The 12,624-nt window shown below is 38.2% G+C and overlaps 1 protein-coding gene across 3 annotated transcripts; it reads left to right on the top strand.

Moving 5' to 3' along the window:
• The first annotated feature begins 2,161 nt into the window (after positions 1 to 2,161).
• On the top strand, positions 2,162 to 12,128 carry LOC105039522 (uncharacterized WD repeat-containing protein C2A9.03). 3 transcript variants are annotated; one of them, XR_003799931.2, is made up of 12 exons: positions 2,162 to 2,376; positions 5,723 to 5,888; positions 6,157 to 6,324; positions 6,404 to 6,490; positions 8,880 to 9,014; positions 9,161 to 9,271; positions 10,334 to 10,425; positions 10,505 to 10,610; positions 10,970 to 11,056; positions 11,142 to 11,556; positions 11,658 to 11,807; positions 11,912 to 12,128. XR_003799931.2 is itself a non-coding variant. In XM_010915701.2 (11 exons), exons 2-10 carry the CDS (start codon positions 5,748 to 5,750, stop codon positions 11,553 to 11,555), a joined length of 1,341 nt encoding a protein of 446 aa, XP_010914003.1. In that variant the 5' UTR covers positions 2,162 to 2,376; positions 5,723 to 5,747; the 3' UTR covers position 11,556; positions 11,658 to 12,128. The 3 variants fall into 3 exon arrangements, 2 of the variants coding, with proteins under 2 accessions (XP_010914003.1, XP_010914004.1); XM_010915701.2 differs by having other exon boundaries at positions 11,658 to 12,128; XM_010915702.4 differs by having other exon boundaries at positions 2,171 to 2,376; positions 5,708 to 5,888; positions 11,658 to 12,128.
• The last annotated feature ends 496 nt before the right edge of the window (positions 12,129 to 12,624 follow it).

Below are 12,624 nucleotides of genomic sequence, written 5' to 3'. Positions count from 1 at the left end.
AAAGTCCTAAAACTCACTTCCATCCTCCACTCCAATTGGGTCATGTCCTGATACAGCCATCTTAGATGGGACGTGCCTTTGTTTTATTTTCTTATGATGCTTCGATCTTCGGTCCATCGTCCAGAGGAAGAAGGAAGAACTTGCCCTACATTTTGGCATCAGCGACGTCACTGGGATGGAGGACAAAAGAAGCTTGGTTTGTGGGCTCCTCCTCTCGTATTTTTGTCATGATAAGTGGAGCATGGGCTCAGAGCCTCGAACCGGTTCGAAACCTCTTCTTTTGCATTTTTACCTGCCGGGATTGCTTGGAAACCTTTCTTTTGTATTTTTCCCATGATGAGAAGAGCACAAGATCATTTGGGAGAAAGGAGGGAGTCATGGGGTGCTTAGGAGTCCGGGGAGTGCCCCCCAGCCCCACCCTTTCTCTTTTGGCTTTTTTGCCTTCTTGATGCACAGGTAGAGCGGATGCTCTTCATGTGGATTTGCACGAGAGTTTCCTTTCTTTGCATGAGTTCATCCCTCAATCACCAAGCACATTGATCTCAAGTCATCCGAAACTTCATCATATATCTATCTGCACAGGCCTCAAAGTGAACAACTGATGATCGTGCAGTGTAGAACTATAGACGCTGATAGAGGGCTATTAAATCATCCTTCAATTCACGTATACTTCTTTTTTTTTATTTTTTTAATTTTTTTATAATTTTAAAATTATTTTAAATATATTTCAAGATGGCTATCGAGATAAGATGGGACATAGAGCATCCTGTTCCATAAAAAAAATCAAAACACCACCACCGTAGGAGATTTAAAATCCGGCTCCATAATTCATAAAGGCCATATTTACTCATCCAACTTGTAGAACTGCCATGTCATCCTATTCGCTCATACAATTGATATGAAAGCATGCCGCTGATGAATAAATGTATGCATAATCACTATGATAAAAGAACAGCCGAGCAGCAAGAAATTCAGACAGCAGAGACTATCAACATGTGACGTTTTTAAGTGCATGTTATGTCAGCAGAAAAAAGATTGCTATCGCCTTCCCTCTCCCCAACCTCGCGGCCCCCAATCCCCGCGCCCATGCTATTGTTGCAACGGCGATTGCAGGTTGCAGAGATGAATTCCCCACCCCTCTTGAATCGAATGATACGCACATTTGCCATCCGTTTTCCTCTTTGCTCCTCCCGTGAAAACACCCTGTTTACAGAGATGCGACCGGTGGATCATGACATCCGGTCAATTCCTCAGGCATCTTATCGAATGATAATTAGTGGTCGGCAAATTCTCCGCTCCCGGACTCGAGAAGTTGTGACACGGAGAATTCTCAACATTAAAAATAAATAAAATAAAATAAAATCTTGGTAACATTTGGTTGCCGAAAAAGTAGATGATTTCATTTTATTTATCCCCAATTATCACATCCCCATGGTGTCCTAAAGGAAATCTTTCTCCCGTGCCATGAGCCCATTCTGAATTTATGCTCTGATAAAGCGACGGATTGGGCGAAAACTTATTCTACCCAATTGCCTTTATTGTCCCTATCCAGTATCCACTCTTTAGTCTCTTCGTGTACAAGAAAATGTGAAAAGATAATTTCTTTAATAATAAAATTCAAATCACCATAAAATTCTGCCTTTATCCCTTATCAGTTATTCGTCCGATCAAACTCCAATAAAATTTTATCCCACGAAATAAATCTATCCTTTTCATGGTATGAATAACTTTCTATTATTTTTTTAAAATTTATTTCACAACCAGATACGGTCTTTCTGAAGTCCATCCACTATTAAGAAAGATAAAAAAAAAAATAATTAAAAATATTTTTAAAAATATTACGTGAAGTTGGTAATCATCTCAAATTGAACTTAATCATCTAACAAACAACAACACACAACCCAGAACCCTTAACTAGGAATTCAGAATGGCACTTGAATTTGGTTAAAACGATCTCAAATAAGTGATCCATAAATTTGCTTTTTAATGCTTCTCAATCAAGTGATTAATTTCCAAAACCATAGAGGGTAATTTGGTCCGAAGGAAAGCTAGACGCGACGGGGCGATCGGTACCGAACGGTGGCATTTTCGTAGTTTCGTGAGCATACTGGGATAAAACGGTAAGCCACTGGACGTTTTTTTTCATTTTAATCCACTGTGGATGGGCCTCCTCTTTTATCCTCCCTTCGCTGTCGGGGAAATTATGGAAAGAAAATAGGAAAAAAGAAACCTAAAAGAAGCCCCAAATCTACGGGCACCAACTAGAATTCGTTCGATTCCACTGTCGGAACGCGTGGAATCTTTTGGATTTCTCGCCCCATCCGATGCGGATTCTCACCTCGATCGTGATCTGAGGGCTTTCGATCCCTCGAAGAGGTGTGGAACATTTTTAACTCTTGAAATTTATGTTTAGGTTCTTCGACTGCACTCCAATTTTGGGTTTCAAATGGGAACCTGGAAATCTTTACTGAAGAATTTGGATTTTGTTTCTCTCTGGTCTGTTTGTCTGGATTCAAGAATTATGACTTGAATTGGTTTGTTGGCGATCCTTAGTGAAAAATGTCGGGAAGAGAAGAGAATAATTTCGTGCAATCTCTGTGCTCAAATTGTAAAGTTCGAATTGGGTTGACAAAAATGTGCTCTCTCTTTTGGATCTATAGTTTTCGTTCTTGCTTCGTTACCAGAAAGTTATCATGATTTTCTACCTGGAGTTTTGGTTCTGGAGTTGGATGGTGGTGTTCTGTTTGTCTGGGATGGTATAAGGATTAAATTTCTTTTTGTTCTTTGAACAAAATCTTGAATTTTTTTGATGGATGAAAGCAATATGATTTTCTCTTTTTCCCTTTTTTAAGTGTTTCATGTGTCCTGTTAATTTTAGGGTTCATATGTTGATTTTTAGAAGAAGCAATTACAGGTCTTGTTTTTAGCACGGGAGGCATAATTTTCTTGTATGCCTATCGGTGGTTATGCCAAATGGTTCCCAGTGGCTGTTTAGATTGGGCTCATGGAAATATAATTTTCTTGTAAACATTTAGCTAACTTGAAGCTTGTCATTGTAAATGATCTACCTCCCTCTTTTCTTGCGTGTTATTGCATGTGCATGGGCATGACTTTTGAAATGTCTCAGTTTGAGATTCAGATTGACTATATGGTTTAGATATTGTTCTCGAAGGCAAGTATAATTGAAGGATGCGGCTCTAGTAAAACTTCAAATTAATATCACACTCACCTTTATTTATTCAGTATGTGCATGCATGCTTTAACTATCTCGTTGAAACAAAACTAATTAACTTTATCTTTTTGAAACAAAACAAACATTTCAAATTTATTAATAAACTTTCTAACATTGGCAAGAACCTAGAGCTTGTTCTTTTTTAAAAAAACACTTTTAAGCTTTACCCTTTTTCCGTGAACATGAAGTTTGCTCCTTATGGGATTTTTCATTGTCATCTTAGGTAAGAGATGAGGGAGTCTGAAACAATTATATGTTATCTTACAGAGAATATATACGATGTGGATAGATGACTTGGTTACCTACAAAGAATATGTTGATACTCATAAATGACATGTTTCAAACAAGGTCAAGTAGTGTTCGTATTTTATGCTATTTCGTGTACACCTGGAAGCATTCATTGGAGCATGTAGAAATTACCACGAATGTATTTGCATATTGACTCCTGTAATCTTTTGGGCTGTTGCATGTTGACCCCTTTATTTATTTCATGCCTTAATAAAGTGAGCATTTGAAGGGAACTCCCCTTTACATGGCTACTTTTAGACAATTGCTATTTTTCGCCCTACCATTCCTCATATAGCAATATGAAATGTGGATTGGCCTCATGACCCTTGTTAATCCAGCGGTCCAAGTTGTGCCATTATGTGGAGGTTGGATAGTGATTCTTAAACATAGAGAATGCAGTGGGAAAATCCTTGATCGGATTAGGGTGTCATAGATGGAAGTTGATCTATTGTCCTTTTTCATTTTCTCTCAAACCAGCTGCTCATGCATCTAGATGGGGTCAGGTCTGCAATCTCTGTAACTATGTACCATACATGTATGTTACCAGATACTTATGGTACAGATCAGCATGATATGGTATGCACCCTAAACCTTTCGAAATAGCTCTCGAGCTATTTTTCTCTTTTTATCTTGATACATCTTGGTACGGGTTAGTATACCTCAGTACAGGTTTGTATGTAAATTGCTGGAATATGATGTTCATATCGGTTTCAACCCGGTACGGTATGGCACACCCTGTACTGAATAGTTTGGAAAAGTACGGCAGTTCATAAGGTGGAGGACCCATTAAACATTCTTTTTCACTCTTATTGCATTAGTGGATGTATGACATCATTGAAGGCTTTGACTTTGGTGGTCTTTGTGTTGAGTAGAGAGGTGGGTAGACTGTCTATTGTGGATGCAGATGTTTAACCTCTATCCATCATTTCTCAGTTACAACATGTTCCCCATCAACTTGGTAATTTGCATAGCTTCCAGCATTCTAATTGGTCTCCTTTTCTCTGACTTTAATGCAAGCTGAATGCATACAACCTTTGGAGGCCATCTTATAATATATCGTTATGTTATACAAACATGGATTGAATAAACCTTAAGTGGCATCCAATTGGCTTCACTAGATTAAACATTTCCTTCTATATGCATCTTAAACTTACCTTAATGATTATGGTATGATTCCATGTCTCTATTGGCTGCCAATCTGACATCTTGTACTACCTTTAGTTTTCTATAGTTATATAAATTCTACATTGTCCGACTGGTCATTAATGTGGGCAGCCTTGTTTGTTTTGATCTTTCGGGATCTTATTACAAAATGTTAGAACAAAAGTTCAATCAAAGCCTTTGTCTGGTAATCACTCATTAGTGACCTGTTGATCAGTTTCTATGTTGCTGGAGAAATTGTTGCATTGTGGATGCTTATAAGGTGTAAACTATAGAAAGAAAAGAATTAGACAGCATGACACTGATATAAATTCTGTTCAAGAATAACAAAGACCTATCAACATATCAACACACCCTAAAAATTCATATACATAAAACACTTAATAACACAACCTACCTAATTCTAGGACTCTCAACCTTATTTATGGTTGCAATAGGATGACTCTAACTAGTGAAACTAGGACTCAGAATATTGCTAGAGGAGTTCCTAAAAACTTGAATTCATGAAGTTGCAAAAGATAAGGTCAATAGTAAGTATATGTACGCATTGTTTTAGGATTTGCAGGAGCTCGATCAGTTATAGAAGCCTCCTAAATATATGCAAAAATATGCCTTTGCTAAAGATCAAAGGGAGTTATCACTATCCATGCTAGTGCTAAAATTGTTCCTCTTTTTTTTTTTTTGGTCTTTTTCTTTCTTGAATAAATATCTTTTTTGCCAGAGGAACTTTTTCGTCATTCTTAATCCTGTTTACTTTGTGTTGCCTTTGTCATAAGTTGAAATTGTCATTCTTATGTAGCTAATTTTTAAATCCTTTGCAACCATGGTAAATTATTTTGTTACTCTAGGAGCTCGTTCTTGTCAACATACTTTTGTGTTGGTGAGCACATATTGTAATCTTGAAAAATGATGCAGTAACTCTTTCCCCATTTTGAGTGGACCTTGATACCATGTGTGTGCTCACAAACGCACAAACCTCCTCCCCTTCTTTCTAGCTCTCTTGAATGTTTGTGGTTTGTTACCTAGACTTGGGTGTTGCAGAGACATACATTATACTAAGAAGGACATGTCTCACTACGGAGAGGACGACATTGACGGAATGGCTGATGAGTACGAAATGGCTGATATGGATGATGACATGGATGAAGAATATCATAGAAGAGGAATGGGATATTCAGATTCTGATAATGAAGAATATGACCAGTCGGTATGCTCATCTTCTTAAAATATGGTCCTATATTGCTAGGTGCTACAGTTACCTCTGAACCAAATTAAAAAAGGGGGATGTATAGTGGTCTAGATCCATTTATGATATATATATATATATATATATATATATATATATATATATATATATATATATATATATATGTTTCTTAATAAAGAGCACTTATATTTTTACATCATTCTTATGTCCAATAAGGTAAGGTAATATGCATGTGATTCAGCAAAGCAAGGTTTCTATTTTGGTACAGAATGGTAAGGTGACAGATACTTCATCTGCACAAGCAAGGAAAGGAGAGGATATCCAAGGAATACCTTGGAATAGGCTAAGCATAACAAGGGAAAGGTACAGACAAACTAGGTTGGAACAATATAAGAATTATGAGAACATTCCCAATTCTGGGGAAGCATCAGAAAAGGTATCATAATGCATGCCTCTATATTTGTTTTGTATTATTTTGTTCTTACTTTTTCTTTGTTGACTTCTTTCATATCTAGGATTGTAAACCAACCAAGAAAGGAGGATTGTATTATGAGTTTTGGCGCAATACGAGATCTGTGAAATCAACTATTCTTCATTTTCAGGTAAGCAATGATAATTATAGTTTTATATCGGTGGTTTCTAAATTTGTTATGCCCATTCAATGTTGCCTAACCATTTTGGTTATCTTGCAACAACAATTTGCTTTCTCCTAAGATATATGCAAATGCTCTCATTGATATAATGATAGCTTACTGTTTCTAAATTGCATGTTGGATTTGCATTAAAAATCCTATTGTTAGAAATAAAATTCATGAAATTTATCATTGGATTTCGAAGAAAGTACTCTCATCTTGCTTAGTTTTCATGACATATATAGTGGCTGTTTTTTAATTACTTGAATGAATATTTCTGTGGCTATCATGTCATGATTTGTTTTAAGGCGCATGAGATTAGTTCTTTTTTTAAGAGAAAAGAGGTGTGAAGAAAAGATACCAAGGTTCATTGTGCCTGTACCGGAGCTCGGATCGGTCAGCCAGCGGTATAGTTCGGTATGCTCCATGCTGTTCTGTACTGGTCTTGAACCGGCACGGAGAAAGGGTGGAGGGAGACCGGGAGAGGAAGAGAGAGGGAAGGGTCAGGGAAGGAGGGGGGAGAGAGAGAGGGTCGTCGGAGGGCAGCCGACTTCGCTGTGTCACTGTCGAGCTCAATGGAAGCCGGATGAGGGTGGAGGGAGAGAAAGAGAGGGAGAGGAGGCCCTCGGAGCCTGCTGGAGGCCTCTGGAGGATTGGCGAGGCTACCATGCCACCACTGAGGTTGATGAAGGCCGGAGGAGGGGCTCCACCCTCCTTCCAATCAAAACAAGAGTTTTAGTCCCTGTGGAGTGCCTCCTCTGGCCTCGGTGGTGGTGTGGCAATCTCGCTAAACCTTCGGAGGTCTTCAGCATCCTTTGAGGCCTCTTCTCCCTCTCCCTCTCTTTCCTTTCTTTTGCCCTCGCCCTCGCCAAGCTTGGCGAGGTCGGTGGCCCTCTGGAAGGCCTCTCTCCCCTCTCTCTTCCTCTCTTTCCTCCTCCCTTTCCACCTTCTTGCTGGTTTCTCGTTTCAAATGTTGCAACATTTCGATCAGCCGTCGGTATGGTTCGGCATGCCCTAAATTGACAGCTTAGTAAACCATGAAAGATACTATTAGGGTTTGGTCAAATTACATGTTGGATAATAGTGGATTACTGATGCTGGCAGTTTTAATTATATATGTTAGTGTTTACATGTGTTGTAGAAAGTGAATATGTTGATATGTCATAATGTTAAATGGTACAGATGATATTCTAGTGCTGAATCCCATGATTAATTTTCTTCTTTATGTCCTTGCACATAAAACCTGTTCAAGTAATGTCCAAGGGGGCTCGCATACTGCAATGTGCTAGTGGTGATTATAGCTATTTATGTGCCTGATTTGCTAGTGACATTTGCCAAGAGCCAAGTTTCAGTAGTTTACTGTAGTAGACACGTATGTCTTAAGGTTATATGTTACCCCATGCATCAATTTTGTTTGCATATGTCACTTGTCTGCTAGTCTTCCCAGATGGATTATAGAGTTGACATGTGTAAGCAGTTGATTACAAATAGCCTATCTGCTTGTGTTGTAGTTAGTACCCACTATGTGGGATAAGTTAGGACATTTCTTGATTGCTGGTGTTAAAACATTCCCCAGATTCTGTTGGGACTTGTGAAACATGATCAAGGGTCTATAGTTCTTATCATCTTAGGCAGAGATACACCTTCTCAGGTATTCTTAGCTTGGATTTACTTTTGGTGCTTGATTACCCACATCATGTGGCATAGCAATATGGAGCAATTCAACAAACTCACACTCTTTGATATAGGCTAAATTAGGTAAAAAAAGTACTTTTGCTGAATCTTATGTTAGTGACCTCCCTTCGGTTTTGTTTTCATTTTCTTAGGATCTTTTTTTCCTTTTTTCCTTGAATTTGATCTCTTCAATTCTAGAAGTGGGCACCAGGATGAAGTGTTAGGTTTGTATGTTCTAGATGAGGATGCCTGTAATTGGTGCCATTTTCAGTTCTTCACTTTCCCCAGTTTCTCCCCAAAGTACAAGCGTGATCTCATAGTTATGACCAGATAGATGCGACAAGTGTTGTTGAAATTATATTAATACTTTTAATTTTATTTCCGAGTCAATGCCCATAGAAATTCTGTTAGATTCCTTTTTTTTTTTAAATTTTATTTTGCCAATTTATCATTGTCTTCCAGTCTGTGTTGTAGTTACCTCAATTCAATGAATATACTGTAACCACCATCATCTGAAAATCATGTTCCCTTTGCATTTTGGTGTAGTGGCAGTCAGAAGGTTCGCGTACTACTTATTTTTTGTGAAATAATGGGTTGGATATGCTGTTCAATTTTTTGTACTCTGGAAGATGAATAACTAACTTGCTTTATTTATTTATTTATTTTTCCTTTTTCCTCCTTGCAGCTTAGGAACTTGGTCTGGGCTACATCAAAACATAATGTCTACCTTATGTCACACTTTTCAGTCATTCATTGGTCATCATTAAGTTGTGAGAAGTCTGAGGTTCTAAATGTTTCAGGGCATGTGGCACCATGTGAGGTGCATATTTTCTTCTCTATAATTTTGCTTCATATCTTCTTCCAAACATTTCCATATATTTCAGTTATGGCTAGAGTTTTCCTTAGATCATCTTGTGCAGAGGATTGTTGTATTCTTACTGTTTATGCTGTTCGATTTTGGTACAGAAACACCCAGGGAATTTATTGGAAGGATTTTCTCAGACTCAAGTTAGTACATTAGCAGTAAAGGATGGGTTACTTGTAGCTGGTGGATTTCAGGGGGAACTTATTTGTAAGGTAATTTTCGTCACTTGACTTTGATTATGTTACAAGATTAGATAAGAACTTAGGAAGATGCAAACACTTACCAATATTGCATGTGAATCTACCAACCTGTGCTCCTTTCTTAGCATGTAATATTGTCACCGACCATTTGTGTAGTTATTGTTTCTATAGTTGAAACAACATATTTCATCATTACTTGAACTTTAATGTTGTTTTGCTGCATGTCGTGCAAACTTGTCAATCATTTTTAAGTTATATTCATGTGAATGAAGCACATTATCTGCCTTCCAAGAGGTCAAACCCTCCAAGGCTGTTTGATATAACAGTCAATGAGTTCTAATTGGCGCCATATAATATGATACATACTAAGTATTTTCGTGGCTGAGATATTTTCTCAAGTTTTGATGGTAAAACTGTCTAAACCAATTATCATAAAGTTGCATATATTTACAACCATCTGAGCAGTGGACTCCAACACTAATCAGTTCTTAGATTGTCTCATATTGGAGGTTTTGGTTATCGTCTTGCTACCATCAGACACAAATACTTGATCATGTGACTACATGGGGATCCAGTCCAAAATTTGGGTTTCTGCTGATATGCCTCTTTACTAAAACCCATTTTACTGACTTGATTGTGAAGTTTTTGACTTCTCTTGTCACCACTGGAAGGTCATAAACTCGTGTCATGTAAATATGTAAATTATATCCTATGCAGATAAGCCAGCTTTAGACATCTTTTTGATGCCACTGCAGTTTTGCAGCGTCATGTCTGTTGGAGAATTTACACATTCACTTGGCAGCATGGCATGTTCCATGCTGAAACAAATAAAAATGACTTTGAAAAGTAAGAAGGGGACTTGATAGATGCCTTATCGACTGAGTGCTAGGTGCTAGTACTGGCCTGACATGATACATGCCGGCATGTAAAACCATGACAGACACTGATAAAACATAAGGATAGACTGTATGCTATTGCTTCTTGAAACATCAATGCATTTCATGATGATTTTTTATTTTTTTTGGAATGTACTTTCGTTTATTCATGTGATGCTACTGACATGGGAAGTGATAGTATTTGGATCGACCTGGAGTGAGCTTTTGCTCACGGACAACTTATGATGACAATGCAATCACGAATGCCGTGGAGATATATGACAGTTCCAGGTCTCTTATCATTCTTTGCACGCGGTTTGCTATTCCCCTTTTGAACATTTCAGTAGCTCATCCAGCTTAAAACTTGCAGTGGTGCTGTCCACTTTATGGCTTCAAACAATGACTGTGGAGTCAGAGATTTTGACATGGAGAAGTTTCAGCTTTCCAAGCATTTCCATTTCGATTGGCCAGTGAATGTAAGCCCTAAATGTTCTTGTCTCTCCTGATGTGCGTACTTGGTTACAAGTGGCAGTCTGGGAAAAGGAATGTCATTGTTAGTTTTTATTGAATGCTTGGCTTTGTTCTTTCAAAAGTTAGAAGAGGATCAACTCTCAACCGTTTTGGAACAAATTAATAAAAACAGTGAGAAAAAAGTATGGTAAGTAATGAACGACATAAATGAAGAAGATAATGGCAATTTTGATTCTTGCCACCTCATTGGATCGTGGTGCTGGATTGCTGTCAAATATCTGAGTCCCGGAAACAGTATGTTTCCCTTTTCTACTAAATGGCTGTGGAACATATAATGTTGTCCTTCTTCCAATTCTTTTGCCAGCATACAGCACTCAGTCCTGATAGAAAGCTTCTTGTCATTGTGGGAGACGACCCTCAAGGATTGGTGGTGGATGCTCATACTGGAAAGGTAATCAGCTTATTTGCCTTTATCATTGTCACTACCGGGGAATGAACTTCAAAAACTGGGTATGCTGACGCTTAGGTTCTTACAGACTATCCAGGTTTTGCATGGACACTTGGACTACTCGTTTGCCTCAGCATGGAACCCTGATGGTCGAACATTCGCCACTGGCAACCAGGATAAGACTTGCCGGATTTGGGATGTCCGAAACCTCTCCAAATCAGTTACTGTCCTGAGAGGAAATCTTGGAGCCATAAGATCAATCCGCTTCACCTCAGATGGTAGATTCATGGCAATGGCTGAGCCTGCGGACTTTGTTCACATTTTTGATGTGGGGAGTGGGTACAACAAGCAACAGGAATTGGATTTCTTTGGTGAGATATCAGGCATGTCATTTAGCCCCGACACGGAGGCGCTCTTTGTTGGTGTGTGGGATCGCACCTATGGCAGCCTCCTTCAGTACAATCGCCGCCGAGTTTACTCATACCTTGACTCCCTACTTTGAGGTAGAGTCTCACTCCTCTATCACACATCTTCTTTGATGTCCTGTATTTGGAAAACTACAAACAACCCCATTTTCAACGTTCATGGTCATGAATGTTTCCAGGTTTTAGCTCAATAAAAATGGACTCAGGGTGGGGTGTATAGAGATGGGCTGTACAGTTGCCTGAAACAGTGCACTGGTGAGGTTTGAGTTACTCGTGGGGAGCTCTCAGTGTGCAGAGGACTGTTGAGTTCTTGCCAGACGACTAGCCTGGTATTCATGTAACCTTGGTTCTATGGTAATCTTCTGTTGTCCAACTGTTTGACTAAAAGCTCTAGTCTGTTACCTGTCTTTTGTTTGTTGTTGATTCTTCTCAGTGCTTAGCCTTGGTGGATAAGGTATTGTGATGTTTTTGATCCTCACTAAGCTGAACGCACTGGAAGATTTTGCATTCCATGCCACATGGCTGGACCTGTCCAACTCGTTAGCTGATTTCTTATGTCGTTAGCAATGAAGTAGCATTCAAGACATGCAAATTTAACAGACATGTATCATTAGTCTTATTTCAAGAAGAGTTTGTTCTTAGTTGATGTATCTTTTACATTACTTTCGCTGGGACTCGATATAAAAAGTGAAGGGTATCAAGAGGGGTGTATCAAATAAGAGGTGTAAAGGCGTTAATCTAGAGTTTGCGTTATAATGTTGAACAGAAATATTTCTTGAACTTCTTTTATTGTCGATTAGACTTGCTATGAGCATCTATCTATTTGGACACGTTTGGTTTGTGGGAAGAGAATGGGAAATAGAGTGATGAATGAGAAAATGAAAGAATCCCTCTTGCATGATTGAAATTTTTAAAGAAGATGGATTGTAAAGTGGCATTTCTATAAGAATAAACTTCTCATGTTTTACAAAAAAAAAAAAAAAGATCTATGTGGGATGTAGATTTTGGTCTTTTTAGGGGAAAGAAATTGATATTTTTTTTTTCAAAAGTATCTTTAAAGGTACGAATGGGATGGAATAAGGATTTTTTTTAAAATTAATAGCATAATAAGTATTTTATATTATTTTTTCAAAAAAAGTCAATACT

The sequence above is a fragment of the Elaeis guineensis genome, chromosome 1 (genome assembly GCF_000442705.2).
Source record: "Elaeis guineensis isolate ETL-2024a chromosome 1, EG11, whole genome shotgun sequence".
NCBI classification, from domain to species: Eukaryota; Viridiplantae; Streptophyta; class Magnoliopsida; order Arecales; family Arecaceae; genus Elaeis; species Elaeis guineensis.
Note: the sequence above shows the minus strand (reverse complement) of the source record. Positions and strands in the feature narration are given on the sequence as shown.

Coding starts and splice junctions, on each gene's coding strand:
- LOC105039522 (XM_010915701.2), top strand. CDS start 5,748: ATGTCTCACTACGGAGAGGACGACATTGACGGAATGGCTGATGAGTAC. Junction 9,015..9,160: donor GGCATGTGGCACCATGTGAG/GTGCATATTTTC, acceptor ATTTTGGTACAG/AAACACCCAGGGAATTTATT. Junction 10,611..10,969: donor ATTTCGATTGGCCAGTGAAT/GTAAGCCCTAAA, acceptor TTCTTTTGCCAG/CATACAGCACTCAGTCCTGA.